Raw genomic sequence first — 19,574 nt, 5'->3', positions numbered from 1 at the left:
ATGTCCAAAGATACCCAGACGCAAATCTCTAGGGTCTGTGTATTTGCTACATTATAGGTCAAAGATCCGAAGCTGTAGATGTATTGAGGCTGTCGTCAAGGGGCCCTTAGACGCCTTTTCTTGCGCGATCCGGGCAGTTTCATATATTCACTGGTGTCCTTAAAAGTGGAAGAGGGGCTGGTGACATGGCTCAGGATGAGGGTGCCCGCTGCCTAGTGTCAAGCCAGTTTGATTTACCAGATCTCCATGGTGGAAGGAGAGAACAAACTCTGACCTCTCTCTGTGATCTGCACAACATGTGCATGCATACTTCCACACAAGCACACAAAAATAAATAAAGATTTTTTTTTTTTAAAGTGGAGGAGATGGAAGAAAGCCAAAGAAAGAGCTCTGACAGTGGAAGCAGAGCAATCGTGTGCGTAAGGATCTTGGCAATGATAATATCCATCTATCAAAGATTATACTTAACACCCGTGTGCCTTCAGAGGACCAGATCCAAGGAAATACAGAAGAGTCACGGGAGGGCACCCAAGGGCAACGCCAAGACCCTAGGGCCAGGTGCTCCTCTTTCCCCTTCCTGCAGGCCTTCCCTATTCTTGGGGGCAGTGTCTCAAGGACAAGTCCCAAGGGACAAGGTGGTTGGGACAGCTGTGCTATGCCTCCCCACCTCAAGTCTCTGAGACCAGCTAGCCTTGCAGTTTCTGCCTTCCCTCCCTAGCACCTTAGGCTGTTCTTGGGGTTGGCAGGAGCATCGTGGTGGCTGCCTGCTTTCCTGAGGCACGGGGCACACGTGTCACGAGCGGGGGGTCGGCGTCGGGAGCTGGCGGCTAGTCCTGTGGACTTCTCACTTCCCCTCCCCAACCGCCGCGCGTGCAGGTGCCACGCGGAGCCCCGCAGGCGGGGCAGACCCTATGGACACGCCCCCGTGCGAGTCCCAGCTGCCCGGCAGGAGGAAGCGCCAGAGTCGCCACTGTCCTGAGCACAGCTGGGCTCCGTTTCTGTCCCTGCACCAGCGACGTCGCCCACCGCGGCTGTGGACAACTGGATACCGTGCTCCCGTGCCGGCCGGGGATGCGAGCTGCTCCCGCGACGGCATGGCAGCCTCAGGTGGGTAGCAGACGCAGAGCTCCCCAGCTCACGGCTCTTGGCTCGCGCCCCCTGGTTTCTGAGGCTCTCTGATACCACCCTCCAGGCGTAGAGACCTTTCGTTCACTTCTTTAGTGTTTAATGAGGGGATCTTGTGTTCTTTCCGGTCTTTTCTCCTGTCTCTGTCGCAAACTTCCCCTCTGAACTTTCTCACGTTTCCCCTAACTGGTCTGTGCACGATTCTCTCCAGCTCCTGCCTGGGGCTCGCCCCATCCCAGTTTCTAAGTCTTCTTTTCTCCCTCTCAGATCTGGCTAAGTTGCCAAGAGTTGCTTTCTCAGCTGTAACTCTTGAGTACTCAAGACAGTTGATGGGAGGTGGAAGGCGGATTCTCTAAATAAGAAGCCAGATGCTTCTCTTAGGGTCTTATCCAACCAATAGGGGGCGCTCAGGCAGTCCTAGGTGGTCCATGGACAGCTTCAGAAGCCCTCTTTGTCTGCCGCGTTTGTATTTCTTATCTGGAATTTTGGAAAAAACTGAGACCATACTCCTTTAATGTTACTCTTACTCGGTTCTCTATGGAACTTTGGTGTCCAAGGGTCATTGGAAGTTGGTGGGTAAATCTACCCATCAGAAGATGCCAGAACTTTCTTCTGGTTGGTCTTGGGTTCCCTTGTAGCTCATGGGCATATATACTTGGCAAATCCTTAGCTCGCTGAGGTCCAGGACAAACCATAATGTTGAGAAACAGTTAATGAGCAATTCCTATACACCTCAGTGGATGTTAGGCTTGTAAAATTCATGGTGATAACCATGTCTGTCTGGTTTCTGTTCACCATAGAATTTTGGTGATGTGAAAGAAAACAGTTAAGTGGGAAATTGTTAAATGAGCAGAGAGAGTTGCCATGTTTTCGGTTTGGCTTACTTGTGTTTACCTAGCCCAAGTCTGATGCTTTTAGAGATAGAATGAAAAACCAATGATAGCATCTCTTGAGAAAGATCATGTAGCAGGCTGGGGAAAGTCAGTGTTTGGGAAGGAAGGGAGCAGATGCTACAGCCAACTCTCTCCAGATCTGCTAAGGTCTAGCCTTAGGTCATGGTACTTTGGAATGAGGGTAGAATAGGCTTTGATGATACAGTCTTATTTTTATTGAAGGGTTGGGAGAGTGGTTCATCAGTGGCCTGTGGCTCCCTAGCCAGGCTCTATGGGTTAGATACAGCAGTGCCAGGGCCAGGATCCATTCACTGGACAAACATTTATTGAGTGCTTGCTGTTTCCAGGCACTGTAGTAAGTGTTCAGTATTGTTCAGCAAACAAGAGGATAAAAGCTGTGTAATTGTGAGGACAGGAAAGACAACAGCTCACTTAATAAAAAAAAATCATGGTAGGTGTGGCAAGAAAGCAGACAGGGGGAATTAGGCAAGTCCTGAAGGAGGGAAGGCAGGGGCCCTGGGGAGGAGAATGCCTCAGGCAAGGGGTCTATACTATGTGTTTGAACAGCAATGGTGGCTGGGTGGATGGAGGGTTTGGGGAGGGGAGAAAATAGCTGGCTAAGCTTCTGTCTCCTTTTCTGAATAGAACAGGCTCTGGGCTGCTGTGCACTAGAGAACAGCAAACTGGGGAGCCTTTGAGCAATCTGCTGTTTTCCCTGTCCGGTGTCTAGAAGCCTGGCTCCAAGGGGTATAGCTGACGGGGCTGGACTCAGGTTCAGGTGAAGACTCTAACCCAACAACCAAAGCTGGGGTAGTGAATAAAGCTATCCACACCTCTCGTTGTCAGTGTCCTCTGTGGTGAAACACCATGCCAGATGGTGTGCCAGGTGGGTCCCTCTGGGCTCCCTGGGCTCCTGTCTATAGTTATAAGTAGTCCTGAGGGCAGGTCACAGTAGGGAAAAGCCATGCTTCCCACTGCCATGCCATAGGCTAGGGAGTCATCCTGGCCACCGACCTGGATGGCGTCCTTATTTTAAAAACGATGTTATAACATATTTACTCAACATGCAATGTGTCCAGCTTTTTGATACTGTGGCATGATATTATCTACAAATGAGTTGAGTCACATTCATAGCTATCCTGGGACACATTCAGCTCATGGGCTACTGACTGGGCGTGCCTGAAAGAGTGCTGTAAGTGGCCGTTAGTGTCCTCACCAACATGTGAATCTGAGAAAATGTTATTATCAACTCAAAGAGAGGTCTTTCCTCTTCTCGCCTCCTCTCCAGTATTTCCTCTAGATTGCCCTGCCCTGGGCTTGCTCATGAATGGGATTATGTAGTCTGTGGTTTTAGTGACTGACTTCCTTCACACTGCATGATGTGTTCAAGGTCCACTCAACTGTAGTCTCATCCCCTGGTCTTTTTAAATTTCCTGCCATTAGAGGGGGAGCGTCAGTCTTCCTCTTCCATTCCCTGATGTGTTTGCTGGTTGAAATTGTGGGGAATCTTGGCTCCTTAGTCTTGAGAGCAAGCACTGTGCTTGCGTAGTTTCTCTTATTTACCAGAGAGAGTGAGGAAAGCACCTGGGACTTCTCCGAAGGCACCTAATCTACAGCTGGTGAACACTAGAGCCCCACTTTCCAGGCCTTGGCCCTCAAGAACCTGAAGAAAGCTCTCAGACCCTGTCCAGCTCCTTCTTTCCAGGCTCACCTCTAAGTTCTTCCACTATTCCTGGTCTCACAGCATCACAGGGTCAGCAACATGACTTAGCTAGTAAGGGTGCTTGTCACCAAGCTTGATGACTTGAGTTTGATCCCAGGGACCCACATGGTAGAGAGGAAGAACCAAACCCTTTAGGTCGTTCCTGGACTTCCACTTCCACACATGTGCTGTGGCTTCATGAACACACACAGCATGCACACACACATACAACAAACAAAATGGTGCACAGGTTCAAACATGGGCACTACTTCAAATAGACAGGGTGCCAAGGTCACCTGTGGACACTTCTCTGTTCTCTTCTCAGATGGCTTCTGGATCATTCAGTGTCATCTCTCTTTTAGCTCCCCTCCCCCAACTGGGACTCCCCTCTGTGGTCAGCCAGCTACTTCCTGTCCCCAAACCATTCTCCTCTCCTGTAGCCAAACCTGTTCTTTGAGCTCCACAAGAACAAAGCCCCTTTCTCACCTTTGCCAGGGTTTATGAACTCCTTTGCTGGCTCATGCCTTGTTTCTCTTACTGAATAGGAGAAAGAGAGAAGTGATTTAGAATGGGGAGCAATGACTTCTGAGCTAAGGGAAGGAATTATTGGGGAAGAAAGGGCATTCGCCCCACACAGGGAGAGCTGCTGACAAAGCAGATAGCACCATGGCGCTCCCTGGCAGGCCAGGGAGGAACTTGAACTTCCACTTTGGACTTTTTTTTCTTACAGCTCCCCCACCTTTTGGTTTCAGTGGCCCTGACATCTTCCGGATGGTAAATTTAATTGCCATCATTTACACTGAGAGCAGATATTCCTCCATTTATGATATGATCGAAGTCACACCACACGCACACCACATACACCACACACGCAAACACACACACACACACACACACATAGCACACACACCACACACACACACACACACACTCACCACATACACCACACACGCAAACACATACACACACACACACACACATAGCACACACACCACACACACACACACACACACACACACACACTCACCACATACACCACACACGCAAACACATACACACACACACACACACATAGCACACACACACACACACACACACACACACACACATAGCACACACACACACACACATAGCCACACACACCACACACATACCACACACACCAAACACATACACCACACACACACCAAACACATACACCACACACACATACACCACACACACGACACACATACATCACACACACATACTACACACACACACAAAATACACACACACATACACCACACACACACATACACACACAAAATACACACACCACACACACAGCACACACATACACACATACACACATACACTACACACATACACCACACACAGCATACAGATGCACATACACACATACACACACACACACACACACACATACCACACCACACACACACAAAATACACACCACACACACACACACACCACATACCACACACACACACATACCACATACCACACACACACCACACATACATACCACACATACACCACACACATATACCACACACACACACACACACACACACACCACATACCACACACACACACACACACACACACACACACACACACAGATTGGGGAGAGAGAGAGAGAGAGAGAGAGAGAGAGAGAGAGAGAGAGGGGGGAGAGAGAGAGAGAGAGAGAGAGAGAGAGAGAGAGACTGACTAAGAGGTCATGATACTAAGTTGACTGACGCACTACTTCCTTCTCAAGTATTCTTGCTTAATGGGAGTTGGGTTCAAACTTTGAACCCAGCAATAAGCCACTTTAAATGGCTGTTTCCTATATTCAATTGTGTTTTTTAATGAGCTTATTTCAGAACAGATTTAGATTTTCAAGAGAATGGTAAAAACCATTAGAGCAGCAGTTCCCAACCTGTGTGACATATGACCACTTTAGGGGTCAAATGACCCTTTCACAAGGGTCACCTAAGACCATTGGAAAACGCAGATATTTACATTATGATTTGTAACAGCAGCAGAATTACGGTTATGAAGTAACAACAAAAATAATCGTATGGTTGGGGGACGTTGTCACAATATGAGAAACCATATTAAAGGGGTCATAGCATTAGGAAGACAGAGAACCACTGATAAAGAGAGTACCCACATACTTCAAACCTTCCTTCTTACTTGGCAATTTACCTTAATATAATACATTTAATGAAATTAAGAATTGATAATTATTTCAGGTGGGGGATACCTTTTAAGACAGGATGGCATCATATAGCTCAGGCTAGCCTGGATCTCAGTGTATGTTGCAGGTTGGAGTCTATAACTCTTGCTTCCCCTGTCTCAGCTTCCCATGTTTTAGGTGGTGAGCTATTTTTCAGTTCTATTCTTTATTCAAGTCCTTCGGTTTGTACACAGTGTCCCAGGTTCCTATTCAAGACACTACACTTCGTTTACAAGTGATCCTTCTTCGGTGCCTCTCAGCTGCAATTTTATCGTATTATCCTAGATTTTGATCACTTTTGACGTTTCTTTTTTGAAGACTGATTTTATGTATATCAGTGTCTTGCCTGTGTGTATGTATACGCACCATGTACATGCCTGATGCCCGAGGAGGGCATCAGTTGTCCTAGATCTGGAGTTACAGAAGGTGTGAGCCATCGTGTGGATGCTGGGCACTGAACCCTGGTCCTCTCTAAATCAACAAGTGCTCTTAGGTGCTGAGCCAACTCTCAAAACTCTTGACAGTCTTTGAAGACTGCAGTATTTTCATTGACTCTTTGAGAATTTCATATACCCATTGATGTGTTTATAAAAAGATAAAGAGATAAAGAGTCTGTTCTGTGGGTGTGTGGAGAGGTGTGGGGGAAGGGGATGTCTCAGCGGGGCCCATGCTGAGGCATCCCTTACCCGAGGGACCAGCCACACCCCTGTATAGTATAGAATAGAGTTTATTCAGGACATGAGGAGGGGAGTTAAGAGTGCAGTAGAGGCAGAGAAAGGCAGAGAGAGTAGAGAAGTAGAGGAGTAGAGGCCAGTCATGAGCACGTGGAGAGAGGGAGAGGGGAAAGGGGAAGGAGTGAGGGGACAGAGGGATCAAGAGAACAAGACTGCAAAGAGCGCAAAAGAGAGAAAGAGGGGGCAAGTAGCCCTTTTTATAGTGGGCCAGGCCTACCTGGATGTTGGCAGGTAACTGTGGGGAGGAGCATACCTGGCTGTTGCCCGCTAACTGTGGGGATGGAGTTTAGACAGAACGCTAACACCCATTACACTGTGTTTTGCTTATATTCATCTTCTACAACTTGTCCCAGAGCCCCTACTTTCTCCTCCCAACCTCATATTCCACTTTGAAAGTCTCGAGAAGCGCGAGTTAGTAAGTTTTGAGGAATGTCCCATGGTTGTATTTATCTGATGTTTTTCTATTGATTAGACTGGGAGGATCCTCCGTGTGAGGTACCACTCTTAGTTTTAAGAGCATAGGTGATTAACACTATTCCTGGTTGTTGCTGGTGATCTTGGTTATGGAGTGGAGGCAGTATTTGCTGAGTTCGTGCACAGCGAGGTGACTTTCTCTGTCTTTCCATATTGGGCAGCACACATTTATGAAGAGACATATTGTGTTTCTTTGAGGGTGTGGCCCTCTTCAGAAATTATCTGGGATTTGTATGAATAAGATAATCTGTATTTCCCTCCAGTTTTAAATTATTATTGTCTTGCTATTTTTTTTTTTTTTGGCGCTGGAGATTGAAATAAGGACCTTGTGCTATGGCACTGTGCTGCATTACCCGGCTTCTCTTCAGTTTCCTTACCCAGTTCTGTTACTGTGTGTGGATTGCCAGCATTTATTAAATGCTATGGCTTGCAGTGTCTTGTTGTATCATCTGTTTTCTTTCCCACACGGCTCCTGCTTGGGCTGTGGGAGCTTCTTCAGCTGCCTCTCATTTCCTCACTGTGTTATTTTTGCTTGAAAATCCTTATTTATGGACACACAAGATGTTGCAGGCTCATTGTACACTTCGTGCTGTCTGAAATGCATATTACTAGAAACACCGGGAGAGCCAACCATTTCTCTAAGAATCTCTGGCTCTTTTTTTTTTTTTTTTAAATTAGAAAATAGTATTTCAAACCAATGGCACTAGATGTGTTTTAGTTATATTTTCTGAATTATATTTTGCATTTTTTTTGACCTTTAAAATAGAGCGCATCTTAGAAATTCAGCATGTGGGCTTCTGTGTAGTCAGTGGGGTCCATGCAGTCAGCGTCTGGTGTGGTCCTCATGGTTTGCTCTTGGAAGCAGTTCATGATGAATGAGTTTAAGTACTGTCTGTCAGGTGAGGATGTGCTCCTGGATTTATCTTGAGAATTGAGTGAGGGAGTGCACGGAGGTGCTTAGGAAAATGGCAGGTCAGTGGCCAGGAAAGAAAGATTAATTACAGCGTAAACCATTCCTGGTAACTTGGTATTTAATTGTTACAGAGAAGACAAAGCTATAGAGGAATCTCCAGGCTTATGTGTGTACTCCTAAGTTCTCTCAGTGATGCCAGTGCTAGGTGAAGAATCTTTCTCAGAAGACGGGAGTAGCCATTCATGGACACAGTCTTCAGGGCAGCTGTTCTCTTTGTCTAAGGCAGTACCTCAAAGGACCCGTGCAACGTCACTTTTTTTTTTTTTTTTTTTTTTTTTTTTTTAGAAGGCTTCATGCAACTCAGACCATCATTGACCTCTATATGGAAGCTTCCAAAGTTGGCTTTGAACTTTGGTGATGTAGATGAGAGGACAGTTTGTGGGAGGTAGTTCTCTTCTTCTACAATGTGAGTATTTAGAAATTTAACTCAGGTCATCAGGCTTGTGCAAATGCCTTTACCTAAGCCATCTGGCTGGCTTCATCTTAAACTTCTCACCCTCCTGCCTCTACCAGTCAGGCTGTCCGGTGCTGGGATTACTAGCCTTGGTGCCACTTCCTCCTTCCCCTTCTAAATTTTTAAAAATTTAATTTTAAAAATAAATTAAACATTTGTTTTTTAGAAATTATTATTTTTCATGCGTGAATGTGTGCATGTCTGTGTCTGCCTGTGCCAGCAGGGGCCAGAAGAAGACACTGGATTCTCTTAAGCCACAGTCACAGGGAATTGTGAGCTGCCTGACCTGGGTGCTCAGCATTTGTATCTGCATCCTCTGGAAGAGCAACACATGTTCTTAACCATGGAGCCGTCTCTCCAGCCCCTAGTCTTGTGTTCTCAATGATGCTTCTTATGTTCAAGACATCCCCCTATTCTCCTTCGCTTCTTTGCCCACTTGTTACTCTTTCTGAAAATGACACCAGTTGGCTTGGCATGGTGGCGCATACCTCTAAATCCTGGCACTTGGGAGGTGGAGACGAGGGTTCAAACTGGCTAACTAGGGAGATGGCCAGAAAAAAAGGATTTCCTCTATGGTCTTTCCAGAGCTTAGAGCCTTAGGGACTTAACTCTAATCCTGCCTCTGACCTTACCTGGAACCACTCAGTGACCTATGGACCAGAGATGACATTTACTTATTTACATTTATTGTGTGTACATTCGTGTTGTGAGTACATGTGTACCATCGTGTGTGTGTGTGTGTGTGTGTGTGTGTGTGTGTGTGTAGGTCAGAGGACAACTTTGTGGCATTGATTCTGTTACTCCTCATTCTGGAAGCTGTACTTAGGTGGCCAAGGTGTTCAAAAGCACATTTACACGCTGAGATGTCTCAACAGCTCCAGTGCTGACATTCAATTGAAAACCTAAAACTTAGATTCCTGTTTCACAAATAGTCCAGGTCCTTCTCCAAGGGGGGAGATGAACCCCTGCTTCTTTTGTAGGATGCGTGGACACTTTGTGCCCATCAACTACACTTCCCTTCCAGAAGAGAATGTCAGAGCAGCGGTGAGGTGAAGGCTTGGGACAGTGGTCACAGTAATGTCAGGAGCCTACCTGCTTTCATCATTGGAAAATGTGACTTGACTCCTATAATATTCTTGGCATATTTCCTGTTAGGAGGAAGTGTCGGGAGCTAAGCCGAAGAGTTGAGCTGGGAGCCACCCTGAGTGTTAGTCCTGGCTCTGCTGTTAATTTACTGAGTGTGAACTTGGACGAGCCCCTTCAAAAAAAAAAGTGTTTCTTTCCTCTGCAAATGAGGGGTATAGTAGCCCAGGCAACCTCACCCCTGCCCTGTTTGTTTCTGGCATCTGTGTGGGGTAGCTCAGAGCATCCTGTTTCCACTTACATGATGCATTGTCAGTGTGAGGATCGTGATACCAGCTTCCAGCTCTTGAGGGTTCTTTTTATATTTCAAGCTCTGTGATGAGTGCTTGACCCGAAATACACATAAAAGTTGCCATTCTGTTTCTACTTCCAGATGAATAACTGAGGCACAGGAGATTTTAGTAGTTTTCCTAGAGCTGTGCATTGAGTTGGCAGAGCCAGATGTCTAACCCTCACAGTCTGATCTCACTCCTATGCTTCTGACCACTGTATTTGAAATAGAACCATGTTTCAGGGTTACATCAAACAGTTCAGCTACTGGCTACCACTGTGAGCCCTGACTAAGTTATTCAATGTGCTGCAATGACACCTCCCCTTCCCCATCTTTTGAATGGGCTAGTAATAGTACCTGTGGTCCAAGGATGCTGTAAGGGTGAAATGAATTTACCAGCAATGTGTGTGGAGGAAGACGTGAATAGCACAGGCTTTATATAAGTGCTTGTTGTTATGCTAGAGCAGACCAGCTATGGGGGATAAAGGCTGGGCAGCGTGTGGGTGATACGGTAGCTTCTATGATAGTCGGATGTGTTTGGGTGAAGAGTGTAGTATGTCTGGCACATTGATGGGCTATAAGCAGGGAAAATGGCTGGACAAATGCTACAGGTAGGCCTGGGAAATTGTGGGTGCCAGGTTCCGTTGGATATCTTCCGTGTTTCAGAGAGCCTCCTTGAAAGAGCAGGCATTGATGAGCTTCTTTCTGTGTCCCTCTTACAGGGTGGGGCCGGGGTTGCGACATCCTCATCTTCTACAGCCCAGATGCCGAGGAATGGTGCCAGTACCTACAGGATCTTTTCGTGTCCTGCCGGCAGGTCCGTAGCCAGAAGATGCAGACATACCGGCTGGTCCCGGATGCCTCCTTCTCTGCCCAGGACCTGTGGGTTTTCAGGGATGCGCGATGCGTGCTGGTGCTACTCTCTGCGGGGCTGGTGGGATGCTTCAGCCAGCCAGGACTGCTGCCAATGCTACAGCGTGCCTGCCACCCGCCGCAGCGTGTGGTGCGCCTGCTGTGCGGAGTGCAGCCAGGCGAAGAAGACTTCCAGGCCTTCTTTCCCGACTGGGACTACTGGCAGGAACTAACCTGTGATGATGAGCCAGAGACCTACCTGGCTGCTGTGAGGAAGGCCATTTCGGAAGGTAAGGGTTCTAACAAGGCAGAGAGAGGCGAGCTCAAGAGGAATTACAGAGCCACATTCTAGATCCAGGTATTTTTATTTGAACATTGGTCATCTTGCTATAAAATGAAGAAAGCTCTCTGAGAAGATCTCGTGCCCACCAGGGCTCTAGCTCAGGGAAAATGTACTTCCTAGCATGCGCAAGACCCTGGATTCAATCCCCAGACTTAGGCATAATTTTGGTTTAGAGCAACCAGATTTCTAAGATGAGATGGGTTAAAGCTTCTTTCTAGAATTTTCTTTGCTTTAAAAGAGGGCAGAGGTTTCCCACTGGAGAGTAGGGATAGGAGGGAGAGTCTTTGGTGGTTGCAGGTGTGAAGAGTTTATCTGCCAGGCCTCCTGCTTGAGTCTTCCTTCTGCTTCTTCTTTGCAGTGACCTTGATAGCTTGGTTGAAGTGATGTCAATGAATAACTTGTTTATGGAGAAATGACCCTCTTTTTATCTGGCTAGGCCGGCTTCTGCTCTTTGCACTGCTTTAGACTGGTAACATTCCAGTCTTTTCAGCAGGGCTCATGAGTTCAAACATGACACACACAGTCTGATTAACAGAAGCAGAAGATGGGCGCTTGGATGGACGCAGGTCATAGCTTTTCTTCCTCTAAGGCCTTCCCTCTTGGCCCTCCTGTGTGCTGTAGGCAGGTTATGCGTTTGCCTTCTGTCTTCTTACCATCTGAGATCTTATAGACCTGGCACCAGCCAAGAAACCTGGACAATTCCCAGCCCCATTTCACTCCGTGGTCCCAGGGGCCACCTGTGCATCTTGCATCTCATCCATTCCCTGTCCCTAGAATTTATCAACTTTAGGCTGGGCCTGGTGGTGCATGCTTGAAATTCCAGCTGTTTGAGCAACAGTGGCAGGAAGACCAAAAGTTCAAAGTTGGCCTGGGATATACAGTGATTTCTAGGCCAGGAATGGGTAACTGAGTGAGAGCTTGTCTTAGGGTGGGGTGGGAGGAAGTTAAGAAGAGGGCTGAGGATTCAGTGGAGTTCTGGAAAGCTTCCTCTTTCCTAATATGTGCAAGGCTGGAGGTTCCGTCCCCAGTACTAAAGCAAGAACAATAATTCTGTGTTCTGGCTTGTTTTCTGTTGCTATGATAAAAGACTCAGATCAAAAAATTTATTCCAGCTTCCATGCTTTAGTCTATCACCAAGGAAAGCTAAGGCAGGGATTTAAGGCAGGCGCAGAAACCAATGGAGGAGCGCTGCTCACTGGCTTGCTCCCCATGGCTTGCTCAGCCTGCTCTCTTATACAACCCAGGACCTCCAGCCCACATGTAGGCCCTGCCTAGATAGATACTCACGAGTCAAGAAGATGGCCCAAAGACATACTCATGGGTCAGTCTGATGGAGGCAATTCTTCTGTTGAAGTTTTCTTCTTTCTGGGTGATATAAGATATGATATAACCAGTGATTCGGGCCAGGTCTCAGAGTAGTAGAGCCTTGCTCACTTTTTAATACAAACTGGTGTAAATGCAAGAGATGAGTCACCTGAAATGCTTGGGAGCCGGGTTAGCAATTTTCTAGAGTTTGCTTAGCTTGACTTTGCTGTAACAGAAAAAGCACAGTGGTCAAGTGTGCGTGATCATGTTTCATTGCCTTTTGTGAGCCATGGGAAGCTTACAAAGACCCCTGACATACTAGTTGTTCATTGCAGAGGTCTGATGCAACCTCATTGCAGGCTACCATGATTTGCCAACCAATCATTCAGAGCTCCCAGGAGGCACTGTCACTTACACAGTATATAATCATAATTATGCTCTAAAGCAGTATGGTAGTGATGATTTTTTTTAAATATTAAAGGGTTGAGAAGAAGCCCAATGGAAAAAGCACTTGTCTAACATAGATGGGGGCCTACATATGGTTTAAGTCCCAAGATGCAGGGTGCTAGACGCTAAGACTTATACTGCTCTTACAAAGGACCTGAGTTCGATTCTGAGCACCCACTTCAGGTGGCTCATAACTACCAGTAACTTCAGCGCCAAGGGGATCCTATGCCTTCTGGGACACCTATACCCCCCCCCACACACGTATATGCACAAAGATACACATATGCACACATAATCTTATAAAAAGGGATATTTGCAATATTATTCAGATGCATCCAGCGATTAGACATCTGTATATATGACATCTGCATACATGACATCTGCCTACATGACATCTGCATACATTGATCTTTTCTGGTATTTTATTTTACTTCAGACTCTGTCACAGCATGCTGTGAGCCTTTACCTTCCAGTGTTTCAAAAAGATGAATTGTTTCACCTTAGTATATATCTGTTCCAAGAACAAATAGCCTGTCATTAGACAGAGATTATTTTAACAAGCAATTAAAGGAAGCTGCTTAGCGGGCAATCCGCAGCTGGGAGTCAGTGGGTACCGGGACATACAGAATTAACAAAACGGTGGGAGATAGACAGCTTGATGGTGGTCACACATTATCACTTAGACTTGAATGTGAATAAATGCTTCTCAAAGTTTCATGTGCAAAGAAGAACCTGGGGACCTTATCAGCAACGTACGCTGCCTGAGAGCTGGTGGAACTCAAGAGTCTGTATTTCTAACAAGTTCCCATACTGCTGACCGTGAGGCCCCATGTTCATCGTCATCAGGACAGTCACAGTTCTACTTTGTGTGAGCCATTTTCTCAAAGCTCCACTTCTCTGGAAACCAGGGCAAATTCTGGATACCCACTGGTCTAGGTATAAAATTAGACCAGTGTTTGATGGTAAAACCATTAGTCTTCAGTGTGGAAAACCAGAGTCCTCTTCTACTTACAAAGTGAGTAGAAGATTTTAATCTTTTGCTTTTCTAGATAGAAATGATCCTGACTTTGGGACAGGAGGGTACTTCTGCTACAGAAATCCCTACTTTTTCTTTACTTAATAATTGGTAATTATTTTTATCTCACGAGAAGCTATTTCAGAGGCCTTATGTTGTCTCTAAGTTTGGCAGGGCCCTTACAACTGAGGAAATGTTTTAATTAGAGTCTGCCGTGTGTTTGCTGGAATTTTTCTTCCAAGTTCTTCATTTGTAAAAATGGTGAGGTTGGACCAGCTGACATGAAAGGTTTCCTTCAGCGCCCCGGGCTGTAACATACCATTATACATTTGCTAAGATGGCAAATCACCCTAACTTTTCAACGGACCCCGTTCAGTTCCCAGCAGCACTGCACAGCAGTGTACAGGAGGCTGCACTGTTGTTCTGGATTCACTTTTGGATTTGTTGGGTGATTATTTTCAGATAGGGAAGTGAGAAAACCCAAGGTACAGCAGAGCAATCATTTCCTCTTTTTACTGAAGCTCTATTCTTTGCTGCAAATCTCACTGGAATACAAAAATAGATTCTGTGAGGCTATGTGGGAAGGACCTCACCGGCCGATAGTGAGCTCGTTTCAGTGGTTATCCTGTGTGCTTGCACATTTGTGCATACGCATGTACGCCCACAAGCTGAGACACTAAAGCTTTTGATTAGCACTGAAGTAGTGAGTAAACCTGCCTCTGAAATTATCCATTTTTTCCCTCTCTGTGTGTCTTCAGGTGTGCAGAGGCTGGAGATTGACCTCCAGTGTCTTTCTCTATTAGTCTCCACCTTGGTTTTTGAGATAGGTTCTCCCACTGAGCCAAGAGCTTACAGATTGGCTAGACTGACTGCACCACACTCCAGCACTAAGACTACAGGCAAGCTCCACCAAGCCTAGCTTTTAGGTGGATGCTGGGATTTGAACTCAGGTCCTTAGGCTTGCACATCTGGCACTGTACCATCTGAGAACCCAGCCCTTGTCTGTCTTGTTTGTCTGCATTATCCTTTCTCCACTTCCCCTGCCTCACCAGACCTTCTTTGTTTCAGGAGTCTCATGTTACCCAAAATTATAGTGTATCTCCTCTTCAGTTCCCACAGGCAACTTTGAGAGGGTAGTGTCTATATTTGGTTTCCGTTCCATTGATTTTTACTTTTCTGGTTTTATTGAAGTATAATTGGCCAATACAAATTAAGTGTATTCTAAGTGCAAAAATAAGGATTTGTAATACGTATATCATGTAAAAATAATTAATCAAATTAGTTAACGTATCTCCTATCTCTGTCTTCTTCTTGTGTGTGTGTGTGTGTGTGTGTGTGTGTATGTATGTGTGTGTGCATGTGTGTGTATGTGTGTATGTTGAGAGCTCTTTGCAAGCTCCAAGTAAACACTATGGTATTATTAACTCTAACTTCTGTATTGCATAAGAGAGTTCAGAATTTACTCATTTCAAGACTGCAGTTTGAACCTTTGGATGAGAGTGCCATCCCCCAACCTCCATCCCCTCCCATCCCTGGCTACCACATGCCACTGCTTCTCTAAGTCTGACTTCTTCAGATCCATGTGTAAGGGAGCACATACATGGTCATCTCTGCATCTGGCTCATGACACTATGATGTCTTCTGGGTTCATTTGTGTTGTCAGTGACAGGATTTCTTATTGTTTTGTGGCCTAGTAATATTCCTTTATGCATTTTCTCAAATTAAAGTGAACGTTTTCTCCACAGAAAGTAATAGATGCTTATCACAGCACATAAAAAACCCTGTGGTTTCTTTATGATTCCCCCCTTCTTATAAATAAATGATGAGAGTCTCCTCATGCTTCATGCCTGGTCTTGTGAATCTCTGTTGGTTTCTTCCCATCCATATTATCTCTGGCATTCCCACAGACACAGGGGAGAGCCTGCACTCCCCACCGACTTGGTCCATGGCTTTACTGTAGGTCTGGTTGTTGTACTTTATTTTTTTAAAAAAAGATTTCCTTTTGTGCGCTGGTTCAGTTCAATATGTTGAAAAGCTAGTAATAAGTTAAATGTGTGCATGCATGTGTGTGTGTGTACGCATGTGCATGCATGTGTGCTTGTGCATGTGTGTGTGCGCGTGTTTGTTCGTGTTTGTGTGTGTGTGTGTGTATGCAGGTGCTTGTGCCCCCCCCCCTCGTTTGTTCGTAGAGGTCAAAGGAGGTCATTGGGTATCCTGATTTATTGCTTTCTGCCTTATTCATCCACAATAGGATATCTTACTGGACCTTGAGCTGTTGGTTCTGCCTTCTGTCTCTGTCCCCTCCCATAGCATTGTAGAATGGGTGCTGGCATCCTAACTTGGGCCCTCGGGCTGTGCAACTGGGTCTCTACCCACTGAGCCATCACTAGCCTGGGTGATTTTTTTTTTTCTTTTTTCTTTTTTTGATGGTTACTCAGTAAAATCCGTTGGACACTTTATATGCATTTTTACAGGTGCAGATGGACAGATTGATGGGGAAACTGAGGCTCAGGAGGTTCAATGTGCATGTGAAGATCAAGTAGCTCACACTGACACCAGAGGCCTTTGTGCTTTAGTGTTCCCCACTTTGCCTTGCATTTTCCTGTCTTCTTCCTCCACTTTTTTATTTTCTGTTTGGACTAGAAATAAAGCAAAAGCTTACAGGAGAAGGGGGCAGAGGAAACGGAGGACTCCTTGAACTCTCCAGACCATAGATTCCCAGGCCGGGCAGGGCCTTGGCATTGCCCTGGTGCTTTGTATACAGGACTCCACCCCTGAGCCACTGAACCACACACACAGTCTCTGGGGTTAGCCCTGAAAATATGCATTTGAAAAAGTCTCAGCAGCAGGTTGGCTAGCCAGGTCTGGGCTCTGTTTTGGGCCTAGTGTTCCACGGTTTGATTGTTCTTGTCAGAGGAAGCAGCAACCTGAGGCCTGTTCCGGGAGGTCACAGGACAGTAGTTCCAGGGGCTCTGAGGCAGCTGGTAACAGGCACTTAGAGGAGCCAGATCCTTGCAGAGAAGGGGAAGTTTGCTGTGCTCGCTCTGTGTGGTGGCCTCGTGGACGGTGAGTTACAGATGACTCTTGGGGTCCCTTGTAGTGACCAAGGGGAAGGAGCTGGCTTGAGATCTGTTGGACTGGACTCATTTTATCCCCACTGTCCTGTGTGGCCGTGGACTTCCAATCTTGCTCTCTCCGTGCCATGGTTTAGTTGGCTTTTCAGCCAGCTCCTTGGCACGTCCTCACATATCCCCCACTACAGGATACTTTCTTCATACTTTCCCTTTTGAAATGATCTATGCTTTGGGGAAGGAGGCACCTGGCAGGCATGGTGAAATCTTTCTGGTGTCACTGAAAAGCTACAGCCTGTCCAAATGTCATTAAGATTTCCCCTGCCAGGCCCCCTGACCATCCTGTGAAAGGAGGGGCACAGCTGGCTCCCCTAATTGCATGGCTCGTTGCCAAATGCACCTGGGACAGTTAATAAAGACCAGTTCCCAATGAGAGACAAGTGCCCTGGACTTTTTCCACCCAAATCACCAAGTCCCACCGGAATTCCAGATTCCCCCACAAAACTATGAGCTCCAGCGACTAGAAGGGGTGGTGAACTTGAAGCTACCCCCCAACCCCCCGACTGCTCCATCAGCTTCCTGACCAATGGGCTTCACTTCTCCATTCGCTTGAACGGGCTATGTTCTCTCAGAGTGTCTGCACACATTCTTTGGTTGAGAGTGATTTGGTGGGCTGCTTTGTGCTGTGGGAAGACAGTATGAAGTGCTTCCCCTCTGGGGGAAGATTCAAGCTTCCACTGGTCTGTAAATTAACATAGGTGGGAATGGTGTCACCAGACTGGGATTTTGGCTTTTTGTTTGTTTGCTTTTGAGATAGGGTTCCTCTGTGTAGCGGTGGTTGGTTCAGAATTCACTCTGTAGACCAGGCTGGCCTCTAATGCACAGAGATCAGCCTGCCTCTGCTTCCTAAGTGCTTGGGTTAAAGTCTGCACTGCCACAATCCAGTTAGACTTTAACATTTTACTCATTTATTTCTGACTTGTTTTAGTATGGTTCCCCCCACCCCCACACCCGCATCTTGTTTCCCCGGGACCATTATTAGAAGTCAGGAGGGATCCACAATCTCTTAATCCTGAGAAGATGTTTCCTAGACATCACTTCATCCTGTGGTTTCCCTATAAGGCAAAGCCTCTGTTATCTCCCATCTTCAAGACGACAGAAGCAAGGCCCCACAAGCTCCGTGCCTTGTTCACAGTCTCAGCATTTTCACTGAGGAAGGAGCAGGACCAGAGCCTCCTGATCTGTAGTCTGATGTCTGGTGACTTCTTTATCCAGAGCCAACCTTTCCTCTGATGGTGCTAGCTAGGCTCCTGCTACTCTCAAGGCCCAACGTTGAGATTGGGTTAGAACTACTGTCTTGTGTCTACGTCCCCCGCATGCTAGATATACACAGTGTATGCTACTTGGGAAATGTGAAATTTTCTAGTAGTTGCAGCTGGAAAAAATTGCAGTAAAAAGATAGGCAGAAATTAAATTTAGGATGTATTTAACTCGCTCTATTTTTATTTTAATAGACATTAAGTATAAAAGCTGCTGGGAGAATGAGTCACATGCCATATGCTTTAAAACACATCTATCATAGCTCCCTCGTTTATTCATCAATGCAGTCAGTCACGGGGGAGTTTTTGACGAGCCCCTGCCAGGCATTGGCATTGTGTGTACTTCTCTCTTCTTTTCTGACTAGTCTCTTATTTTTGTGTGTGTTTTTTTTCCACTCTTGTTCTTGTTTTTGAAGCTTTCTGTATTTAAAAAATATTTTAAATTATGTGTTTACTTGTGTGTCTGTATATGTGCATATGAGTGCTGTGTCTAAGGGGGCCAGCCAGAGGGCACTGGATTCCCTGAAGCTGGAAGTGGTTTGTGAGCAGCCAGAGGTGGGTGTTGGGACTGAACGTGGGTCCTTTGGAATAGCTGTAGGTGCTCTTATCCATCTCCGAGCTCAGACTTCCTGTGTTCATCCCCTGCTTAGTTGTGTTTCCAAGATCTAGAAGTTCAGGGTCTGTTAAGACAAATTATCTTCGCTGAACAATAGTTTCTGTCTTCAAAATAACCAGCTTACCATCTAAAGTGGGGAGGCTGAGCTTCTGACAGCCTCGGTGATGACTGAGTCAGACTGGAACGCTCTACTGTCCTTCAGGATACATCCTGGGGTCAGGTCCTGGCCCAGTAGGTTATTGGTGTGTCAGTCCAGTAGAATGTCATAGACGCCACAGAGACCCAGACAGCTCCTGTCATGCTGATATGGAAGGTCTGGAAAACTGACTAAAAAGACGAGGCAAGAGATAAGCACGCCTCCTGTAATGTTAGTTAGGTATTTAAAAGAAACACATCCATTCATGCTAATATGTGTGTGTCTGTGCTGATATGCTTTTAGCTTTTTTTTAGGAAGATGCACAAAAAAAACTGTCAGTGGAGGGCACTTTTGGGTGGATGGAAGTAATTTTGTGCTTTCTTTGTAGATATTTTTTAAACCTTTTTATTTTATTTATGTTTATGATTTTTTTTCAGTTAGGAAGTTTAGAGAAAAACTGATCTTGAGGATTTT

General features: G+C 46.1%; 1 protein-coding gene across 2 annotated transcripts in view; it reads left to right on the top strand.

The window, feature by feature from the left end:
- The first annotated feature begins 896 nt into the window (after window positions 1–896).
- The window catches only part of Pik3ap1 (phosphoinositide-3-kinase adaptor protein 1), a 109,940-nt gene continuing 91,262 nt past the window's right edge, over window positions 897–19,574 (top strand). The window contains exons 1-3 of one of the 2 annotated variants that reach the window (XM_076921047.1): window positions 979–1,107; window positions 8,414–8,534; window positions 10,719–11,138. In XM_076921047.1, the coding sequence (XP_076777162.1) occupies window positions 8,492–8,534; window positions 10,719–11,138 (463 nt within the window). In that variant the 5' untranslated portion in view covers window positions 979–1,107; window positions 8,414–8,491. Of the gene's footprint in view, window positions 1,108–8,413; window positions 8,535–10,718; window positions 11,139–19,574 lie in introns of both variants that reach the window. The other variant, XM_034491193.2, reaches the window with a different exon arrangement.

Source organism: Arvicanthis niloticus, chromosome 1 (genome assembly GCF_011762505.2).
Source record: "Arvicanthis niloticus isolate mArvNil1 chromosome 1, mArvNil1.pat.X, whole genome shotgun sequence".
NCBI lineage: Eukaryota > Metazoa > Chordata > Mammalia > Rodentia > Muridae > Arvicanthis > Arvicanthis niloticus.
The sequence above is the reverse complement of the archived record's forward strand: the minus strand, read 5'-3'. Positions and strand labels throughout refer to the sequence as shown.